The sequence below is a fragment of the Melopsittacus undulatus genome, chromosome 10 (genome assembly GCF_012275295.1).
Source record: "Melopsittacus undulatus isolate bMelUnd1 chromosome 10, bMelUnd1.mat.Z, whole genome shotgun sequence".
Taxonomy (NCBI): domain Eukaryota; kingdom Metazoa; phylum Chordata; class Aves; order Psittaciformes; family Psittaculidae; genus Melopsittacus; species Melopsittacus undulatus.
The window spans coordinates 33,101,112-33,124,499 of NC_047536.1; the positions used below are offsets into that span (position 1 = coordinate 33,101,112).

General features: G+C 45.3%; 1 protein-coding gene across 1 annotated transcript; it reads right to left on the reverse strand.

Annotated features, from left to right (window-relative positions):
• Positions 1-512: 512 nt before the first annotated feature.
• CHRNA4 (cholinergic receptor nicotinic alpha 4 subunit) lies at positions 513-21,385 on the reverse strand. Its single transcript, XM_005146793.3, has 6 exons — positions 21,322-21,385; positions 19,820-19,971; positions 16,628-16,672; positions 16,429-16,538; positions 6,569-7,949; positions 513-711 (listed from the first exon to the last, which is right to left on the reverse strand). Exons 1-6 carry the CDS (start codon positions 21,380-21,382, stop codon positions 586-588), a joined length of 1,875 nt encoding a protein of 624 aa, XP_005146850.1. The 5' UTR covers positions 21,383-21,385; the 3' UTR covers positions 513-585.
• Positions 21,386-23,388: the final 2,003 nt, after the last annotated feature.

The window sequence follows — 23,388 nt, forward strand, 5'->3', positions numbered from 1 at the left end:
CCAATATAAAGCCTGCAACTGCTGTGTTAACCATCCCTGTTGGTCTCAATGGGGCCTCTAGCAGTTCTTTCAGCCTTTCCAATCTGTCCGTGTTTCCCAGCTGACCACAGACCACATCCTGCACAGGTATCCCAAACCTGGAGCTTTATTTATAAAATGACTCGTACAGGGACACACGGTCCTGAACCACTTCAGCTTCACAGGGCAGAATTACAGGGCAGGGCACACCGAGACCTCTGAACTGGAGCTAATTCGCCAGGGGCTGGTTTGTCGCTGCAAAGCCTCTTGATGTGCTGCTTTAGGGAACAAGCTCGTGGTCTTACATTGCTGAGTATATGCTGATAAATGCCACCATGCTATGTACAGACTTTAATAGGAATTTTTCCCCTAAATTAGATGGAGGAGATGAAAATGGCTTGGCAAAACGATGTGACCTCGGGAAATACTCCCAGAGAGCTCTGGAGCAACTCAAGCGCGGACACACAGTGAATTATTCAAAGGGCTGCCTCCGTTTCTTTGCTCCTCTCCTTCCAGGTAACTAAAATCCATAGAATGGGATATGCTTTCTTCCTTCTGGGGTTGTATTTAGATCATTCCTGCCAGCCATGGTGGGAGAAAGAGACCAACAGTGCCCAGCAAACACACAATGATGAACATCCAAAGGAAGATCCTGTCAATGACCATTGCAACGTACTTCCAGTCTTCCTTCACCTGGGAATACAGAGATTAAAGGTGAATTATTAGCATTGATTCCATATTAAAGACTTTCAGGATTTTATTCCTGAATAGGATATTTTCATTTCAAGTCCAGAAATAGGGGGGAAGGTCTCACATTTAGTGCTCCTATATGATGGCAGTGATTTATTCCATCAATCACTGAAGTGGGAGACAGATTCCCAGGCTGTGTGTGTGTGTGCATGTGCAATTGCAATCCCTGCTCACAGCTCCCCAGGGATGACATAAGCCCATGGATAATCAAGCCCATCTCCACACTCACTATCCCATGTTCCATGAGCAGCAGCTGTAACTGGGTGTGTAAAACAGGCTGAGATTTAAGCTGGGGAGGGTGGGGTGAGGGGGAAAGAAATCACTGCGTTTCCCCATGCTCCTAAATAGATTTGCTTATAGATTAACAGAGCCAAACTCTGTGAAGGGATTTACAGCTTTGGGTGTGTAAGCAGTGAAAAAGAACCAGCAAATAAAGGAAGAGGTCATCCTTGCCCTGCTTTTTAGCCACTTTTGTCTTGCTGTGGGAGGATTTTCCAGCAATTCCCCTCTGGGGAGGTCTAACACTTATTAATACCATCAGGCAGGAGCTGTAAATGGCTATCTCATCAAGCAAGAAACCACGTACATATGAAAACCTCTTTCATTACATTGCTGTTATTAATCTCTTTCCCAGGAAGAGGACGGATCAGATGGCAAAGGGATTTTTGATATGGCTGTACCCATTAGAGTTTCCTACAATGGATGACTTGGTGATTAATAGAGCCGAGGGCTGAATTTTGGCACACTGCCTGTTTGTTTTGGGAAGATATCTCAGCAACAGCTAGCTCCATCCTCTTTGGTGGCTGTGATTGCAGCAAGGGAGGAGTGTGGTGTAAGGAGAAGACAGCAAAGCCAAGGCTGGGGCTGCATTATTGCATCTATTGGCCTGTGACAATGAGCAAAGAGTGGCTTCCCCTTGCCCAGAGCTGAAGCACAAGGAGAAGCAGGGCACAATAACAATAGTACAGGCTTTTTCATCCATAGATAGCAGGTTTGTTTCTAACAGAGATAATAATAAGGGAATAGCCCAGAATAGTAGGTATGAGATAATACATGATTTGTGGGAGACCTGGTTTGATTTTGGGGTCTTTCTTTAAAGGATGTAGTGTTGGAACTAGATGATTTTAAGGTCCTTTCCAGCCCTACCCATTCTATATGATTCCTAAGTGCTGATTATGCTTAAAATCCATATTGGTAAATGAAACAATTCAGTTATCAGTGAAATAGGCATTTGAGCTGATGATGTTTTCACAGGTATAGTGACAACTTCAGGTCCTAAAATATTATGGTCTGTCAAGCACCAAACAAACAAACTCTGAGCACAGCACAGGGACTCTGGAAACTCATCTAAGTCTTCTCTTTGTCAGCCATGGATGCACCACTAAATGTTGTCTTATATCTTGCATAGAGAAACCACGATGTGTCAGAGAATATACAACCCTGGCTTCCAGGACCAATGTAGCATTTTATGAAGCGAAGAGAATTATTCCTTGCAGGTAAGTGCATTTACCTCATTTTGGTGTGCTGAACCCTTCATAAACTGACCATGAATCTTCCAATGTACTTGCAAAGTGCCTGTCATCACTCTGTGCCTCAATGCAGATAATGTACAACCGAAGCAAGGCCACCAGAATGAGCTCTTTAACTACACCTCTCTTACTTGCCATGTGGACTGCTTGGTTGAGCCTTTAAATCATCTGGGATTACTCCAGCTCCTTGACTGGGTAAAAAGCTTTGTAAATGGGAAAATGATGCACACATTGGAGAACTTATCAAGTTTTCCCCTAATTTATTCTCTGAATTTCAGGAATACCTAAATGCTTCCAGAAGTGTAAGAATCAGTTAAATATATGCAATGGATCATTTTATTCCCTTGAAAAGCAGCATCAAGTTAAGCAGGTCTTTGCTATCCAATAACGGTAAACAAACAGAGCTTCATCTCAAAGCATGTTATATTCTTGGTGAAAACCTTGTTGTTTAATGATTGTACAACCCTTAGCACATCCATCTATAATAGAGTGAGTAAAAGAAATAATCACCCTTGAAATCAAAAGGAATTCTCTCATCTCAAGGAGAAGGTTTCAGTGCATAATTCCCCTTTGCTGTTTGTGTTTTCTGATCTATTCATCACTTGCTGAAAGCTGGAGGGAGTCTCTGATGTTCAAAACGCACATGAGAAGGGCAGCTAAGCAAGCTCTGGGTGGTTGTATTTATGGAATTAGTATCTCTTGATGCAACCAGTGTGTAAAGGAAATTTACTATATGATGTCCAACTGCGAAACTGGACTGAGTAAATAGTGTCCCATTCTGGCAAAATAAGCTTTCCTATTTGTGCTAGTAAAAACAAATGCTAAATCATGCAAAGCAGCAAAACTAGATGAGTTTCTCTTTGAGAAAAGAAGTGGGGAAGGAGAGAAGAGGAACAGCTTGAAAAGTTCAAGAGAAATTTGCTTTCACAAGTAATGGTGTATGGAGGAATACCCAGCCCCATCTTGGAAATGACATTTAAGAGTGCATCAGATGTTTGCAAAACCAATATCCAGCTTCAGACCGAGAGCACAGGAGGGTGAAATTGGAAATTGTGGAGAGACAATGAAAAAGAACCAAAGAGGAGGAGGAAAAGAGCAGTATCTGGGTTTCTGTGGTGTGTTTTGCTTGCTGACAGCATTTCCCTGTGGTCCAGCACCTCACGTGGAGCACAGTCCACAGGGGCCTCTCTGCCAGCATCCATGCAGCCGTCAGCATCTGCCACCCCAACTCCTGAGCTGGATTTTGATTAGTTTATAAGAAGCTCACTCAAAACTATGTTTGGGAAAGGATCAGGGGCAGGAACCAGCAGATTCCCCCACCCTGAATTCCCTGGTCCAGCTCCTTGCAGGGCTGAGCAGTGGGAACAGAGCATCCTGCCCCTTCAGGTGACATCCGATCCCCAGGACCCAGAGTCTATAACACAGATTAGAGCAGGCCCAAGGGGTTTTATTGTGCTTTGTTAAAAATAAACCAGTGAGATTATCCCATGTTTCCTCCCCCTCAGCTATATTCTCTCCCATGTTATTTTTAAGCTATCCTCAAAGACTTCTTATTAGTCCAGAGATGCGCACAGGCACGAGGACAAGGCAGCTATCCAGACGGTGCTATCGGTGTTTGGTTATTCTGGCTCATGTGAAACATGCAACTTGTTTTGCTTCTCAGTCTGTAATTAATTCCTAATGGCATTTCTATCATTTGCTGGGACAATCTGGTCTTGCATTTCCCCCCGTGTACCATTGTGCTGGCGTTTGTTTGCGGATATCTTTTTGTAGCAAACAACTGCCTCTTGCATTGCCCAGTTTCCCTTTGCAGAAGCACTTCATTAAACCAGCTATTTACTTTTAATTTAGAAGCACTGCCCCCGTGGCAATGGAACTTCAAAAGAAGCTCTCTTGTCATTCGGGGAAGGTGCATGGCTCTGAAAACATTACCCAAGAGACAGCGAGCTGTGTCTCAGGGCTGCAGCTGCATCAGAGGTGCCTGCTGATAGCTTTGTTGAAGGCTTCCATGAAGAAATGCCACAATTTGAAGATGAAAGCACATTTCTGGTTTATTTTTCCCCAATAAATTCTCCTTTTATTAGATCCGTTCTGCTCCTTGCAGTAAATTTCAATTCCAGAGCATTGTCTTTCCTGCTTCTTTGTCATTTCCACCTGCTCAAAATATGCCCTTTCCCACTTGGATCTGGGAAAAGAAACTAGCATCGCCTCAGAGTGGGGTCCCAAGCCTGAAAACCCAGCTTGTGCCCACTGTGCCTACTGCAACTGGTGTGAGAGAGCACAAAACTGTGGGCAGGTTTGCAGGCTCTCCCTGAGGAGCCTGGTGCTGATATCAGGGTGACCCTTTCTGCTCACTGCTGGATGCTTTCCTGGTGCCTTTGCCAACCCAGCCATTACTTACAGGTTGGGCTGGCAGGAGTAAGAGTCTGGTCAGAGCTCTCCAAACAGCTCCTTTTCTTCTGCTTTTGATGTTCAGTGCTGTAAATAGCTTTCCTTTCAGGATAATGGCTTCATTTCAAGAGGGAAGAGTAATGGAAGGTATAAGAAAATTCGTGGCTTCTGACGACTGCTTTCATTTTAAAGAAAACTGCAATCATGGATTAAAAGGAAAGACCCCAAGATATTCAATGACTCTTGATGATATCAACAAGCTTTGCTTAAAGAGAATCAGTTGAAATGGGAAGTATTATTGGTGTAATACTCTTCCATTTGCACCATGGGGAAATAAGGGAGTGAAAATCAACTGACTTCCATGGGCTTACTTGCGATTATTGCTAGGAGGAGAGAGCAGAGTTTAATTCCTGCAGTCCTAATGTGCTTGTCAAGTGCTTTAGCACAGAATGCTGGGCTAGCAGGTAATGAAGATGTGGATTCCCAGCCCATCCTGCCATAGATGTGTGCTATGACCTTGAACAGGTCACCTCATCTCTGTATTTTGGCTGTCCCTCCTCAACATGAGAAGAGCCACTTACTTCCTCAAAGGGATGCTGTGAAGTGAAATACATTAAAGGACAGAGGCCTCTCCAACTATATACCAAAGAGTATATAAATGGACAGTAGCACTCAATCTTTTTGTTGTTGCTGCTAAGTGCTCAGTGCTGTGAAAAATGCAAATAGAAAGACACTCTTCATGCCCAGGAAGCCTTGCATAAAAGCTCTGTGACTTGCACTGACTCTGAATCTTGAGAAAATCAAACTAAACACAGCTGAAAAAGTACCTTTTGCTGGTAGATCCCTCTAGGAAAAGCTGCATTAGGCTTCTCTTTGGTAACAACACAAACTTCAGGTTATTTTGAGGCTTCCTTCTGTATGGCCATCATTAGCTGGCCCACTGTATCCATAGTATTGCAGGGGAGGTGTGAAACGATGTGGTATTTGTACGTGCATCACCATATCCATGAAAAGAAATCCTTTCAGCTTCTATTTTCCTTCTCTGTTTGTAGCCATATTTACACCTCCTGGAATAAGTGTGAAATTTGTCTGTCCACCCACCTTCCCACACGGATCCAACAGCTCCAGCGGAAGTCCACTAATGAGGAATGGCATCACATAGAGCTAAACATACCCTGCAATGTCCCTGTGCTACTACACGCTTCCCACATCCTATTCTGGGCATTTGCTTCCCTAGGCTCAGTAACCAGAGTCAATGCTTAATGAAAAACAGTGTGAACACCCCATCTGCCAGGGGCTTCTCTGTAAAGAGTAAATCTGCTCCATTCCCACCCCAGATGACTGCTGTTTAGGTCTCGTTCACAATCATAGCTGCTTCCTTCCGACCAAACAACCACTTCACTCCTATTTTCTACTGGAAAAACCTATTGTTCTAGAGCAGCCTTGAGCATGGTCTGCAACCCTCCTGCCCCATGTGCTTGCCAAGACCTCAAGGACAAACTCTCCAGCTGTGCTTATGGTGCCCAGTGTGTTCCAAAGCCACAATATCAGGTATGGCTTAGCCTGCATTGGGAAGTATACTCTATGTAGAGCCCCAGCTTTGGTGGGGCTTCCTTGGCAGGTAATTTTTGACTTACCCAAGGAAAGCAGGCTAAGTTAGCATAGAATCATAGAATGGTTTGGGTTGGAAAGGACCTTAAGATCATCCAGTTCCAACCCCTGCCATGGGCAGGGATGACTTCCACTAGAGCAGATTGCTCCAAGCCCCATCCAACCTGGCCTTCAACACTGCCAGGGATGAAGCAACCTGTTCCAGTGCCTCACCACCCTCACAGGGAGGAACTTCTCCCTTACATGTAACCATATTTAATCATACTCACTGAGAAATCTGCATCTTCTGCTCGCAGGTGGTCTGCAATGTAATGAACCCCTTCCACTGCCAGCTTCAGGGCTGGGGACATCAACATGAGATGCTGCTCTTTGGCGCTGTGAGTCTTGCCTCCTTGAGCTGATGTGCCAGCAGCCTCGCTCTTTTTGCATTTACACTTGCACTGAGGGGGCTTGTGACGGGGCTTCTCTTCATTTAGGTGGCACCGTCGGGATGCTGGAGAGGCAGTGGATTGGCCATTGGTCTGGGAAGAGTCCTCTTGCAGGTAGCAATACTGGATGCTCCGTGACCTACAGCGGATGCTCCCTTCCTCTGCCTTATTGGGGCTGTACATCTGCTGAACACTCAGGGATCTGCCTTTCAAGACGGATGTGGTCTGGGTGTCACTCAAGGGATGGCAGGAGGGTTGTGGGGAGGAGCAGGTCACCTGTACAGGCTCTGGGTGCAGCACAGAGTACTGCCCAGAAGGGGACTTGCACATGGGCTGAGGCTTGGCTGGCTCCTCGAGGCGGGCACAGAAGGAAGAGGTGGGTGATGGCTCATCACTCTGAGGGCTGGGGGAAGATGAGGTAGTGAAGTTGGGTTCCACATCGATCTCCGACCAAAGCCTTGGTGTGTTGGTTATTTTGTGCATGGATTCAATGAGTTTCTTGCAATTGTCTTTCACTGTGGAGGGACGTTTCATGAAGAGGAGGCGTGGGACTATGTCAAGGAAGACCCTCCTCACCCAGTCAGGCATCGTGTGGGTGCGTGGGGAGCGATGGTGCACGTTGAGCACAAAGACAGTGATGATGATAGACAAGGTAACAAATATCATGGTGAAGAGAAGATACTCTCCAATCAGAGGGATGACCAAGGAGGTAGATGGGATGATCTCTGTGATGAGCAGCAGGAACACAGTGAGGGACAGCAGCACAGAGATGCACAAGGTTATCTTCTCTCCACACTCAGAGGGCAGGTAGAAGACCAGGACAGTCAGGCAGGAGATCAGCAGACAGGGGATGATCAGATTGATTGTGTAGAACAGTGGCAGCCTCCGGATAATGAAGGAGTAAGTTATGTCGGGGTAGATCTCTGTGCAGCATTCATACTTCTTGCTGTTGTAATTGCCCACAGCATTGATGATGACCCATTCCCCGCTCTCCCAGTAGTCCAGCTGGTCCACATGACTGTGCATGCTCACCAAGTCTATCTTGGCTTTGTCATAGGTCCAGGAGCCAAACTTCATGGTGCAGTTTTGCTGGTCAAAGGGGAAGAAGGTAACGTCGATGCTGCAGGAGCTCTTATAGATAGCAGGAGGCATCCACTTAATTCTGCCATCATAGAAGAGATGGGCCTTGGTCAGGTGGGTAACTGCAAAGTCACCATCAGCACTGGGGAGAGATAGAAGATAAAAGAAGACTAAAGCTTCTTTTGGACAAGTCAACTCTGTTAAAGAAATGGGGTGTTTCTTTATACACACTTGGGACACGTGAGGGATGCAGAAGTCACATCATGTACCAACACTGGATCCATCTACTCCATCCAGTGGGTTTTGAACTCTGCTGGTTTATGCCATTGCATGCAAATATCAGCTCTCACATTGAGGGAGTCAGGTCCTTGAGGTGAATGTACACAAGTTTCCTCAAAGGTGTCCCATAAATGCCCTGGAAAGGGTTGAGTTTGCTTTGGAGAGGTGGGAAGAACCACAGTCAGGTGGTGTGGCTGTGGGCTCTGCAGAATTAATTGTGACAGCTGCTCTAAATGAAACAGTGTTGGGGAATCATCCAGTGTCTTACATGGAAAACAGCAAGAGCATCCTATTAATGGGAATAATGAAAGTTAATCTCTTTATTTCCTAGGCAGGAAGAGAGATGTCTTTTATGGTGTCTTCTTACAGCAACTCTTAGGTGCGGTCTGTGTGCTGGTATAAGATAAATGGATAACAACCCAGGGTTTTATATCAGAAAGCCATTTTCCAGGCAGTGGGAAAGCTAATGCATGAACAGCTTTGTCTGTTTGTACCTGCTTTTCTCAGCTCATCAGTGCACTGATTTCCCACACCATGATGCCATACACACATGACACCGGCTGCTGACAGCTCACCATGGGGATTGGGATATAAGTGAAGGAGATCAAGAAAGGCAACAGGAGAGGTAAGTGCACTGGGGACATGGGGAAAGAAAGACCACCAAGGAATGCTGTACTTGAGCTGTAATAGTGTTGGATAAAGGAGGGAGACTGAGAAACTGGGAATGGGATCCCCCAGCCCTGGAGACAGCTTTGCCTTCCACCTGCCTTAGCATCACCAGCCACAGCTCTGCTCCTTCCTCACACCCATCTCTGCTACTGCACATTCAGCATTGACCCTGCTACTTGTCTTCCCTTCATTTCTACTTGCAGAAGGAGGATGTTGAACCCTTGGACAGTCACAGCCTGTATCAAACACTGGGTTCAAGGAGACTTAAAATGTGAGTGAGGTATGGATAAAGCAGCAATTTTTGTCATCATGAGCAAGTAACTAAAGGTTGAAATCCCAACCCAAAAAAACCCAGCAGGTGGAATCTGTCTGTAGGGCAATGCCCTCAAGTTTAGCTATGGGAACAGAGGAAAGAGCATCCAAAAAGCAGGGAGGGAACTGGGACTATCTTACACCCTCATTCAAGCAGAGCTTGGGGATACGGAGGAAGCAGCCTGTTGTGTGATGCCAAGTCGCAAACAGCAACGCTGCTAAACAAAGGGGAAGCTGAGCAGGGGAGGGAGAGCTCCTGCTCAAAACTCGAGATGAATTATTCAGGCTGATATAGATAGAAAGCTCTCTGCTGTGCCCAGCCCTCCCGGCTGGAGCCCATCCAGCCTGCAGCCACTCTCCCAGCGGTCAGCTAACTCCCTTGGTCCTGCTTTGCTGCTTCAGTGCTCAGATGTGCCCTGACAGCAGCCACACAGTGACAGGGTGCACGGGGGTCAGACCTTCCTTGCCACCAGCATGGTGATGATCTGGTGGGGTCCCTCAAGCTGCAGAAGGCAAAGGAACCTCCTTGGTGACCCTCTATTAATTCAGATGCAAAAGGAAGGGGGGAAAAAGCCTTTCTGCCATTTCCTCTTGCCCAGTGAAGCATCCTCATTAGTCCATGACCACACTGGCTTCCAGTGAGACTGATGTAGTAATGCTCATTAAATAAACTCAGAATTACTATGTAGTTGAAAACCAGGTTTTTACTAAACTCTCCTTTATTTCTATAATGGATTTTTTTTGTTCCTTATGGCAGATTTTGGAAAAACAAAAGAACACAAAAGGACCTTGGGCTTTTTGGCCTCTGAACTGGGCTTTTTCTAAAGCTTTCAGATGTCTTTTTTGGTTTTAGACAAGAAAGATAAATATATGAACAAACCCAGCCTGCTCTCTCAAAGGGATGAAGGCAAAACCATCACTGTATTTTACTCTGATGCGAATAAAACCAAGCTCTGCCTGTACCATCATCGACCCAGCTCCTCTCTTACCTCTTTCTTAAATCAAATTTACACTCTGGGACCACTTGCTTTGGATAAAAACCAGCTTTCCTTCTCTCCTGGGTTTTGCCTGCACTGCAAAGCCAGCCTGAGACATGAAACATGCACAGCAAGTGACAGTCCCGTGTTTGCTGTTCTCGGTGGGTTTCTTCCTAAATCTCAATAGGAATCTGGAATCCAATTCTACTTTTGATGCCATTTCTGAGCCATGATTAAATTGTCCAGTAATAGAGCAATATGCTTAGAATTAAACTCATATTCCAGAAAAGGGATAATGAGCATCCATTAGTGTTTCCCCTCTTAGGTGGAGCAGGGTAAACAGCAGATGTGTGTGGTTTTCCTTTTGAAACTGTTGGAAAAGGGCATGAAACTCCAGTTAGAATCCATCCAGGAACAACAGTAATTCATGGATCGTGCTTAATTCCCTGCGATGCCTTGTCTGGCAGCTTTTCAGGCTCTGCACGACCAGCCACACACCTCTCTCCTGCAAGCATAGATGGAGCCAGTGGGATGCTCTGTGTGTGTATAAGCAGTGTTCCAATTATTTCCATAAATGATCTGCTGATTTAATGAGGAAAATGATAGTTTTTAATTGCTTGCCCAATAAATCCAGCCTCATCCTGGGTCCTCCAGCTCACACCTTATTACAAATAACACTGGTACTGCCTTCCAAGCTGCCTTTTGCCTGCAGTGCGATGGCAGGAGTGAAACCAGCAGCAGAATAGCTCCTTGTCTCTGAGAGTCAGACAATGACTCTGAGGAGTCATAAAACACCCTGGGACCTTCTTGCTTTCCCCTTACCAAACTAAGAGGGCTGTGAAGCAGTCCCTGACTTGACTTTACTGAGCGTGTTTGAACTGCTCCTTGAAGTTCAATGTAAAGATATTTAAGCAATTAGTAAGCAGGCTAAATTAGCCATGCTGCTGTACATAGCATGTATCCAAGCCAGCTATATCATGCAAAGTAGTGTTTATAGTTATCTGAACCCTTCTTTCATACATATATTTTTGCCTCCCTACCAAAACTTACCACCCACACTGGACCTTCAAGCATATGTTTACTGGATTGGAAGCTGGCATTCTGCTGATGAACCTAGAGAGATGCTTTAATCACAGGTAAGGCTTTCATTCTGCTCCTCTTGACATGATAGAAGGAGCAAACAAGCTCATCTGCCTGTTGACAGTCTTCCAAAGCCTTTCCCCAATAGATGAAGGTGAAACAAGCCCCTGCAATGGAAGTCTGCAGGGAGGAGATTGGAGAAACCTTGTTTTCTTTGCTGTGGGAAAAAAACCCATGTGGTGACAGCCCTGACTGCATAACAAGACTATTCCTTTAGCTGGGAAGGTGGGAGATCTGATGTAAAGGGCTGGCAAACATCTGCAGTCATTCCTTTATAGCGGCGACACATTTTCACCTCATTGAATCTACATCACTGTGTTGTGACAGTTGTCATGAGAAACCATTTGGAAGGAGCAAGTGCAAGGTATAAACATACCAAGAAGAAGCTGAGAATTAAGACAGTCTCTCCTGATTAGCCTGACCTCACAGCTCTGCAATGTGTCAGTAATGGAGCATTCACATCTTCATGTCAAACACGACAGTGAACACCAATACAGGGAGAAGACAGTTGCTTATCTTTTCGCACTGTTGTTCTGCATCCTTTGATTTCTCATTTTGGGAATAAAAGCTGCTCTTCTCAAACCTTCTGAGTTTATACAGTTCCAGAATGGCATTGTTTTACTGGCAGCCATCAACCTGCATCCCATCTGCTGATGGGAGACTTTCTTTTCTCTTTTCCCAGTGTCTATTTTCCCTGCAGTTGGGAGATAGAGCATCTCTCAAAATTAAATGTTTTCAGCATGCATGTAAATGAGACACGCATTTATTTTCATTTCTGATGATACAATTTCAACCCAAAGAGAGCTTTAAAAGCCTGGAAATTAGCTCTATGCATATATGGATATCACTAGAATGTCCTCATTTAAAGTATTTTTCATCAAAGATCAGGAACCAATAAAAACTGCAGTTTCAAGACCCCTTTTAAGAATGCATCCTGCACCCTTATGGTGCACATTAAAGAGATGCTCCTATAATGGTCAGATTAAAGGACTCTCTAAAGGCAAACCAGAGAATGTTTAACTATTGTTTCGTGCTACCAAAATGATAACTAAAATGCACAGATATGGAGACTGCTGCTCCAAAGTCCCTTCTCAAAACAGGGTCAGCTACAATAGGATGAGGACCATGTCCACTGGGTTTTAAATATCATCAAGGTCTTGGCAACTTGGGTACCAAACATCTTTGGACGGAGGTGTCTGTGCACTGATGTGGACTTCTATAGGTCACATCCTGGCTTTTGCTTGCTTCAGATGTTAAGAACTCAGTGGTAACTGATATTTTGGTTGTTCAACAGTAAAACAAGCATCTATCTCAGAAATGTGCTAGACAGAAGAAACAAGCACAAGGCTTCTCATCCAATTCTTCCCTTTGCCAAGCATCTTCATGAGCACTTTGGAGGCAAAACTCTAGCTCTGTTCTTAGTATAACAGCAGGAGAAGTCCTTGGATGCTAACACAGCAACAGCTCATGAGAGAGATCCCTCTTACAGGTTTCTTCCTATCAAGACCTGTATTACTGGATTGAACTTGGCAGCAAACCTCAAAGTGATCTAGAGCTAAAATTCCTCTCCAGAAACAGTCATTTAAACACCCAGAGGACTCAGGAAAGCTTAAGTGTGAAGTACTGATTATGAGACTATTCTAAACACAATCTGGTGCAAAACCACAAGGTCTGAGCAAGTACACACATACACACAAAGCAAAATGTCAAGAATGAGTCCAATATTTTAAAGGTTAGACTGGGGCATCTTTTGGTATTTCTCCTGCAAAGAGCTTTGGGATGAGTCAGGAAAACATCATTACTCCATACATCTCACTGGTTATAAACATCATAGTATATAACTCAAAAGAGCAAGTTGCTATAGTGTAGTTCAAAAGAACTTTCTCATCAAGCAATGATCTTCTAACCCAGACCAGTAATCCTCTGTGCCCATATTAGCACAGGGTGAGCTCCTCAAGATATTTCCTGCTCCTAGCTACAGACATTTGTGTTTGAATTCCATCCATGTATGACCTTGTCTTTTATTCTTGGTTGGGGTTGGTTTGTGACCATGGGGTCTAAGGCAGGGAGCAGCAAACACCAGAGAACACTGATAAAAACATAGGTGGTGAAGTCTGAATGTCTTCAGTAGGTTTCCTTCTCAGGTTTTACAATCGTCAGGCTTGAGAAGACAAATATTATGATGCTATCATGAATATCCAGTTGAAAACCAACCAGTGAAGCTCACATGTCACATTCCCTGCCCATCCATCAGGCTCAAGAACATGGTCCTGCATTCCTTAGGGCAGTCTTTAGCTATTGGAACACCTGGCTGCAAAGCTGAGGTTTCAGGGGTTTCTCTTCTGGAGTTCCTATGTTATACTTGGTCCAAATGGCTCAACACAGTGGTGGAAAAGCAGGAAAAACCCAAATATAACCCCCAAGACTTATTTCCTTATTAGACTATATATATATGCATATTATATTTTATTTTAAATATACAAAGAAAAATGAAAATGTGCTTTAAGTCCATTCATGACTAGGAAAATAAGTGAATGCAGAGGATTAGATAATTCATGTGTAAATGATTTGGTGGTATCTGAAGAGCCTCTGCAGCCTCAGATAAGGAAGAGCCAGCCTTCTTGGCAAAGAAAAGGCTCTGTTGCTTCACTATGAACTCATATTCCTCTGCTATATGTGTTTTGTCACATCAAGGAGAAACTATTTACAGAGTCTTGGAACTTCATCTCATCGAGCCTGAAAATTCAACAGCATATTAATTTCCCTGTAGGATATTAATGTGGGTTTAGATTCCTCATGAATGTTGACAACTACATATACTCTCTAGGCCAAACCAGCTGAGTTTACTGATTTAATTTGGGCCTCTAGAGTGGATAAATGGAAGGTTTTGACAATAATAAGCTTAGATACAAGAATAGCCTCACAGCAAGGGGTTAGGATTCCTTAAAGATGTAAATCTTAGATCAATTTAAATTTCACTATTTCTATATATACCCCAAGATGAAAACAGAAGAGGCATCTGTATAATCTCCTGCCCAGAAAGTCTCTTTTCCAGAGGATACCATCCCAAACAGAGACACCATACTTGTGCCAGAGCGTGTGACAAGCAATAAATAGCTCACATTAAAAAGCCTAAATGGTGCAAAAAGCCAGTGTGGCAGCTCCGTTTCTTCCAGCAAGTTCTCTGCACACATTCTCTTGGTCTTAGGGACCCAGAGTTATGAGTATCTACTTTAAGCTCCCTCTAAATAATGTATATATAAATAATGGTGGATATATATATAATAGTGTATATATATAAAATATGAGACAGAATCCTTGTTAGCATCACCCATGACTAGTCTCTGTCTTTGCAAATCCTTTCTTTCTGAAACATTTCTAGCTGAGATGTCCACAAGGAGAGACACTGTCTGGTTATTCAGTTGATGAGCTGCCATGCAGAAGAGCCTTCAGATGTATTTGGTAGGGTGTTAGGTAGAAGAGAGAAGTATATAATATGGCAGAAAGCAGTTTACATAGAGCTCTATGAAAGAGCATGGGCAAATATAGCTGTAAAGAGGTATAGAATTAATGGAAAACCATTAGTGACTGGTTAATGGTTGGCGCCTACATCCATGTTTAATTGATGGATAAAGCAACCAATTAAAAATGCATGATAGACTCATGACAACCAACAGGGGGATGCATGATTATTAATGGCAAGTATGGATAAAGGGAGAAGAGTAGCTTGGATCTAGGTAGGTGGGGACTGCATCTCCCTTCATAGTAGTGGGTCACTAATACAGTTAGACCCACTATCTGTCATACCCTCCTGCAAGTCAGATAGAGTCAAGCAGTAACATGAGCAAAGCTGGAAGACTCCTACTCAAGAAGAGGACAAGGATGACATTCTGGAATACCATCTGTGGCCAGCAGATGGGCAGATGTTCCCTGGAGTCCCTGCAGTAACCACTGACAGCAGCAGTGAACTAGGACAGCAGAGGGACAAAGCATACAAGAAGCAGAAGCCAATGGATGCCATTGACCTTTTGGGGCTGCTTTCAGCATAAAGTCCCAAAACGTCCTGAGCACAAAGGATACTGGGGCCTTCTATAGTGCATGCACCATGCTTATCAACTGTGGTTGGCCAGTGAGCCAAGGGAGCAGATGCAGTGGAAGCTGTGAACACCTTTCTTGGCTGCAATGTGAGGCACTTGTAGTACAATATTTATGCTCAGAGTGTGTCCCTGCAGTTCAGCAAGGGCCAAGTGCCTATGAAATAGTCATTTCCACTGGTCTAATCTCTGAAAGGTACTGTGTGAGGATGCAGTGATTTCCAAGAGGTTGCAATCACTCCCCACCTCTGAGCATCAGAGACAAGCTAATGGGAAAGGTAACACTTTCTATGGTCTCCAAAGCTCACAATCCCCTGGACAAATTCCTCCTTCAGCCATATATATTTCTTTTCAATCCAAAAGCAGATTCCTACTGAACTAGAACCAGGCAACCATGTGCTAAAAATGAGCCTGGCTTCTGTTGTGAGAGTTTTCTCTCATACATACAAAGACAGTTTTGTTTGATGCTAGCAGCAAGTGTTTTCTCTGGAGCCTGTGCTGGGGAGGAAGACTGGGATGTGCTACGTCCTGTGAGACTGGAGAGCTCTGGTATGATAAGCAGGGGAGAAAACAGTCTTGGCACGTGGACAGTCTTTCTAAGAATATCAACAGGCTCCAAAGGAAAGCAAGAAAACAACCCCCTGTTCCTTAGGAATTGTCCATACAAGAGACAGATTTCAATCATTCGAAATCAAGACCAAATACCTACTAAAGACTAATTCTGGAGTGGTATTGGGCTGACCTGAAACTTGTGCTTGTAGATACACAAGTCTGACGTGGTCCAGCATATTTTCTGTATTTAAACCCATGCTCCATAATTGGCTTTTCCAGCTGATGGTGATGAATTAGGGGAGAGCTCCTCGGTGAAATGTAATTGAAGAGGACTGAAAGCTCAAATCCAGCTTAATAGTGTATCTGACATGTGAAGAGAGAACAATACCTGGCATCCCTCCACGAAACTCACTGTCCAGAGAAAGGGTAATTAAGAGAACAAAGCCCTTGTGGTAAATGTTAGTCATGTCATTCAAGGCACCTCTGGGACACGTGTTAGGAGAACTCAACCACAGAGAACAAAATAAGGAGGAGTAATGCAAGAAGCACCTTTAACACCATGAACAGAGACATTTGCCAGGGTGCCTTTGCCACTCACTTGTTGTAGAGGACAATATCTGGCCTCCAGATCAGCTCGGAGGGGATTCGGATGGAGGTGACGTTTTCATACTCTTGGGGGTCCCAGCGTAGCTTGTAGTCGTGCCACTCCTGCAAAGATGAGGCAGTTACAAAGCTGGCAAATTCAGACTGCAGAATTGAATAGGAGCAGGGGAAAGCACAGGTTTGGGTGCACCCACCTGCTTCACCCACACGTTCGTGGTCATCATTTGGTTTTTCTCATCCTGCAATGCAAGAGCAGGTATTGGTTATAGAAGCAGATGGAGGGGCACAAGGAACTCATTACATTGCTCTTGCTTGTACTTCATTTCTGTAATTATAAATCACCTCTGCAATAGATGTGAGTTCCACCTTGGAAATACAAAGCAGATGTTTCTGTCATTCAGCATGGGACAGGGCACAGCTGCCTGATGCCACTGAACAGCTGAGCCTGCACCCAAGCAATTCTGTGAGCAGACAGACATGAATTCACTGGGATTTTCCTTGATGCTGATGGATTCAAGCTGGGATGATGGGGCCAGGCAGAGGGAAATGCTCCACAGCTTGGCTTTGATATAGGCACTGAAGGAATGGGAGTGATAGATGTATATATCCTTACTCACACATATGCATAGATTACAATGCTCAGCTTCTTCTGCAAGTAAGGTTTAGGATTTCTACTGTGAAATGTTATTCCTGTTATTCTAGAAATGTGAAGCTCATTTCTCCTACCAAATACATCAACTTCGAGCACTATGGATTGTATTTTTGGAATAGTCCCAACTACTGTGCTGACACATAACCCTCGGACAGCCTGGTCTATACCCATGCTGTCAACTGGTAGAGTTTTTCCCAACTCAAGTACAACTAGTATGGAAAGGTAGAATATATATACACCTCTAAATATTGTAGGACAAATATAATGCTGACAGCACTGTAGTAGAATTAATTGCTGCTTGCTGCTTGCCTTGCCTGCTTGTTACAACCCCTCTGTAAATCACTAAGATGAATGATGTGGGGCAAAGCCTAGCACTGGCCTGATTTAAGCATCGCACCAGAGCTCAGAGCATGTTTGCATGTTTGTTTCTTTTCAGTCTCTCTTTGGTTGGCATCCAAACCAGCTCAATTGACAAGGCTCATTTGGAAGCAAAGTGCACATCATTAACCTTGCTCTTATGGCAGTTCAGGATTAATTCTGAACATTAAAAGCCAGAAGATGTGCCTCCCCCTCACTGCTGTTGTGGCACCAAGCGTAAAGCCTGACCAGAGATACCCTCATCCAGGGTTAAGGACCAGAAGCACATGGAAGGAATACAAAAACCAGTCAAATGAGCAACAAAGAAAGGGGAAATACCCAGCTACTTCCTCGGGTGTTGATGGGAGCTGAGGAATGTCATTGGATAATTCTGCTATACCCTGGACTGGACCAAACCCTGAACATCTGCTTCTCTTCCCCCTTTGCAGTTCAAAGCAGTGGGAAACCCAACCTCATGGGTGCTACCCTTTGCTGGAATGTTCCCCCCTTGTTGAGTGCAGACCAGAAACTCCTGCCCACTGCTACATGTGAGGGTTGTGCCATCCTCCTGACCCAAGCAAGCACGATTCCAGTCCCCTGGGTTTATCTCATAGGGGGTTTGCAATGTGCTAATGCCTGTCTGCCTGCTCCTGCTGCATGGTTGACTGCTCCTGCATGGAGCCAGCCCAGAGGACAGCGGGTGACAGCAGCCAACAGAGGTGCTGCACCCTCTGGCCTTTTTCCTCAAGGAGAACACAGCACAGAGGGATACAGCCATAGGATTCCAGATGTGTTTCTCTGTGGCTGCTCCCAGACACACGCTTGATCCCGTACCACTTTTATCTGCGCTCAGAAGGGTGAGGTAAGGACACACAAGGATGTCAGACTCCACATTGACTTTTGTTCCCCAGTTTTTGCCAGCAGGAGCTGGGGTTTGAATACAGCTCTGATTTCTCTTCCAGACTTCTTTCATTCACAGCCAAATGCTGGGTCTAACAACTGCAATGGGTTTTACAGCAAACCAGTGCCGCTGTCGGGAAGGGGAAAGACAGCAAACGGGTGTCATCAGTCCCCAGCCACTCATACTGGGGAGGGAGGGAATGAGAGCTCTGTACCCACCAGCCCCAGCCCAGCACTGCCTGCTAGATGCATTCCTAACCATTGACATGACTCAGATTAATTCATCTTAAGTAAGCTGGGGAAAGCACTGTGAAGCAGGTATATCGATCCTGCATCCTCACAGGCCAGCAGCAGCGTAATGGAAAGTCTCTCCTGCCTCCACAGTCACTAATGTCTCATCTTTAGTCTCATCAATTATTCAGATGAGAACCGTACAACTTCACCATTAGCAGCTGCAAACAGCCCTGGATCTCTCAGTCTGATGAAAGAGAGAGGAAGGGAATGGAGACCATTTCTGTGCTGCAAAGCTGAACACTTGTGCACAAGGAGGTGCAACTCTCCAGCAACCCATGGCTTTGATTTCCCACCTCCTGCCCTACCTCAGCTCTGTGTCCTCTGCATCTCAAACCCCTTATCCCAAACTATAGAACGTTGTGGAGTTGTTTCTTATGACTGTCCCGCACCAGGAATGTCTCCAAGTTGCATTACACTTCCCATTATCACTCCTTTTACTCTGCCACACAAACACATTGTCCTGGGGAGTATTGTGTGCAAGCATGGACAGGGGAGAGAAGCATCTGGGAGCAAGATCTACACCAGCTAGAAAGCCTGCTCATGTGCTTAACATCTGCAGCCCTGCAGGGATCTCCTTTGGATTCAACACTTGACCCCGACACACTGTGATAGAGTAATCCTGTAAATACCATTTCAGTCTGCAGTGTAAACCGCTTTGGTTCGCACATAGCACATGCAGCTTGCACACGTGTAACATTCAGAAGCTATTTTCTTGTTATTATCTGCTTAGTTAAAATAACCCCAAAACATTCATTTGCAGAAAGCTCTTCAGGTGAACCACCACCCACAGATGTGTAAAACATATTAGCTTGTGTACAATGGTGTTAACAAGTACAGATCAAATTCCAAACCAGCCATTTGGGATGTTTCCTCAGCCAGGACTCTCTGGCATTTATACCAGTTGCTTCTCTGCTCTGCTGTCATCAGTCCCACGGGTTTTGATGAGGAATTGGGGATTTTGCTTACAGTAAATAAGGAATAAAGGATCCACTTTGATGACTACTCACAGTAGTCACCCCTCCTTCCAGCAGAGCTCTCTGCACAATAGCACTTCCCAACCTGACCAAACTCTTCCCAACCCAACCCTGGAACACCCAGTAAAACCCACATGCAACAGGAGCCTCTCTCAAAGCCCCAACCCCCTTAAGTTTGGCTGTTTCTGGTACAATTGGGTTGTACTTACAACATCGATGAGCTGAGCGATGGACAAGCCAAAGCGGACAAGGACCACGTCTGAGATGTTGGCGACGGGGCGAGACCACTTGTTATAACCAGAGAAGAGCTTCTTCAGGAGACGCTCCTCTGCGTGTGCCCGGGTCTCCACGTGTCCAAAGGCTGTGGGGAAGGGATGGGGCACAGTGGTGTGAAACACACACAGCTCCGACTGGCATAGCTGGAGCTTTATATGGGGGGGAAACCTGCACTAACACCAATGATGGGTGATTGGGGATGCATGGGAAGGGGTAACCCATCAACCTGATGACTTGCTTTCCCCATACCCCACACATTGCCATGTATTTGAAGGAAAAATTCTTCACTATGAGGGTGCTGAGGCGCTGGCACAGGGTGCCCAGAGAAGCTGTGGCTGCCCCATCCCTGGCAGTGCTCAAGGCCAGGTTGGACACACGGGCTTGGAGCAGCTGCTCCAGTGGAAGGTGTCCCTGCCATTGGAGCTGGTTGAGCTTTAAGATCCCTTCCAATCCCAACCAGCCTGGGATTCTGTGATTTATCACCTTATTCAGCCACCATGACCAATTCCCAGTGTAAGGTTTCTATTGCAAAGCAGGATTGGTTTAAAGAAAGTGGGGGCATCAGTAATACCATTTGAAAAACATCCCCTGAATATGGTCTAATTTTTATAGCTACTTTGAGGCAAGTTTCTAGCTCTGAAGTCTACAAGTGGGAAAGAGGGATGCTGGAAGGGTGAGCCAAACAGCAATAAAGCAGCCTCCTGCTGGGAGATAGGGATTTGGGATCAGATTTACACAGTTCAGCTCTTCAAACTAACCTTCAGATGGGTGAAGGAAGAGGATGGGAGAGAGCACAAATTGGGTACCAAGACCACAGTTTTCCTCAGTAATAACTTTAAAGTTGGAGGCTGCAAGGAGCAACCCTGATCCTGCACGTACAACTATGGGAACCATCAGAGGTGCCTGTTGGTTATCAAAGATTAAAGCTGCCCTTCTTGCAGGGAGCTGGAAATGCATCCTCTGTCATGGACAGCGGGGAGAGGGAGCCGGGGGCTCTCCCCGCATCCCTCATGGAATATGGCTCCTATTTAGTCTTAAACTGCCCTGGATTATACAAAGGGAAGCATTAGCTGAGCGCTGGCTGTGCTCTCCCCAGCAGGAGCTGTAGCCCGGAGACACATTAACACACTTTACCCAGGGAAGAAAAACCCAGGCAAGGAGCAGGATGCTGAGCCCCTGCCTGTATCCTCCCTCCTGTCCCCTTCCCGAGCGTGGCTTTAACCCTTTCCCCATCAAACCAGGCAAGGAGCAGAAAATAAAAGCAAAGCATCACTCAGCAGAGGCTGGAATTTTGGGGACTTGCAATGATGGGGCAGGATGTGGGGGGGAAATCCCGTGTTAACAGGGACCGGTCTTTGCAGCATGCCTTTGGGAGAGATAAGGGATGAAAGAGCTAAGGAGCAGAGCAGGGGTAGAAAAGCTTTCTTAAACTTACCAGGGAAGAAACTGGCACAGATGAAGAGGAGGAGGTTTCCTTTAAACATGAGAAATCCCATTGTGGAGCAGAGCTCAGGCTCTAGTACTCAGCGTCTCCTGTCAGGGCAACTTTTCCTCTCGGAGTCTCTGGATCCTCCAGCTTCATCCCCTAAACTCCTTCCTCTCCTCCCTCTCACCTGCTTCTGGGGAGGGATAACAGCCGATGGTGGGTTTGGTTTCTCTTTTCTGACCGATTTCCAGCTCTTCCTCCTGAAGGATGCTTTTCTCTGGGACAACGCTGCATATACACTTGTGAGAGATGCGAAAGGGCTGCAGGAAGCTCTTGTGAAGAGACCCGAAATGCAGAGCCTCCCTGGGCTATGCTGCTTGTTTCTCTCCCCTTTCCTACAGGCTGCTGGGTTTATTTGTTGCTGCTGATGCTTTGCTTACCCTTCCCCCAGCCCTTTGGACAGCCTTCGCTCGGCTTTTGCTGCTGCTGGACCACTGATGCGAGCCCTTGGTGGAGCAGAGAGGGAGCATGTTTGTATATTTAATGTACTTAGACCTGCCCACCTCCTGCTTAGGAGGAGGAGGAGGAGGAGGGAATCTGTGCGCTCCAGCAAACAGGCTGCAGGGAGAAAAACTTTGGGCATGAGGAAGAAGAAGGGGGAGATGCAGACGCCAGCAGCAGCCAGAGGTGGTGGATATGGGGCCATCTGGGATCTTTACAGCACCTGAAGCCCAAACAGTGTTTAATTAACGGAAGCTGTCTGTTTGATCTTGTCCAATTGCTCTTTGGAATCACTCCTCTACACTAACAGGGTCATTAGAGATTATATTCTGGCCTGAGCACGTATCTTTGCTGCTGACAGTTATTGGGCTGATGAACCTGCCTGTGAGAGCAGGGCTTTGCTGTGCTAGGTGCTGTATTAGTCTCTGTCCATTGGCAACATGCAAATCAAAGGTGAGACTTGAGACAAGAGGTTGCTTGAATGTATCTCTGTACTTGAATGTACCAAAAACATACCACAAATAACTCTGTTGAAGTCATAAAGACGTTTTATGGAGGAAAAGGTAATCCCATGTGTTAGGAATTGGTATCCCTGATTCCTCACATGGAGACATAGAACCTTCTCTGTTTCATTTTGAAACTCGTTTGGATATTATCACAATTGCTTCTATATGGATAGCAAATGAGTCTCATTTGCAGGCAGGGGTAATGTTGCCAGCTGCAAAATTAATCAGTGTCTGTTCTAACAACACTTAATAATTTCCCTACTCCAGAAGCATCTCAAATACCTTCCAGTACAATAGATTACTGGCTGAAATTGGGGAGGATTAAAGCCACAAGAGAAACTAGGTCTGTAGTGAGATGATAAATGACATCAGTGTAATATCAAATCCGTTTTATCTTGTCTTTTCTTATCTTTTCCTCAACAGTTGTCAGCCTTTCAAATGACAAACCTGACCATATATTCCAGTTGGTGAATGGACTCCTGTATGGTTTGCCTGCCTTAGTTTCAGTGTCCTGACCCTCATTGCAGCACCTAAGCACCTGTGACTTGTTATAGAAGTCTGTAGTGCATCCAGTATTAATTAACAGTAGATGTGAGATCAAATTAACTTCAAGCAGAAGCACAGGTTACATCCCAAGAGCCAGGATGTGCAGCACTGAGCACTGATCCTTCCCACAGCCAGCAATAGGGTAGCAGAAAGGCAATCACTCCTTCATCAGGGTAAACCCAGCATCACTCAGTCTTGTTACACACTGTAACCACACATTCCCAAACATCCATGCAGCAACCAGGAAAACCTATTTCTTTAAACCCCTTTGCCCTATGAACTATGGAACAGGGTGGACATCACAGCAGTTTCCATGTTCCTCTGTATGTCGCTGGGTGAGTGCTGCTCATTTCGGACCCAGCAGCATTAAATGGGGGAATCTGGGGCTCAGTCTATTTGGTTCCAGCAACAAGCACTGGATACAACAAATTTCACAAATTCCCAAAGGCTCATGGTGGGAAATGGGCTTTCTGAAAGGCCATTTTTCAAGGAGGCTGATCCTCCACACAGGTCACTCTGGTGA

What these genes read in the sequence shown, in the direction of transcription:
- CHRNA4 (XM_005146793.3), bottom strand. Translation starts at nt 21,382, where the DNA reads ATGGGATTTCTCATGTTTAAAGGAAACCTCCTCCTCTTCATCTGTGCC. An exon ending in CTGTGCCAGTTTCTTCCCTG is followed by an intron (nt 19,972 to 21,321) that starts GTAAGTTTAAGA and finishes CCTTCCCCACAG; the next exon opens with CCTTTGGACACGTGGAGACC. An exon ending in TCGCTCAGCTCATCGATGTT is followed by an intron (nt 16,673 to 19,819) that starts GTAAGTACAACC and finishes CTTGCATTGCAG; the next exon opens with GATGAGAAAAACCAAATGAT.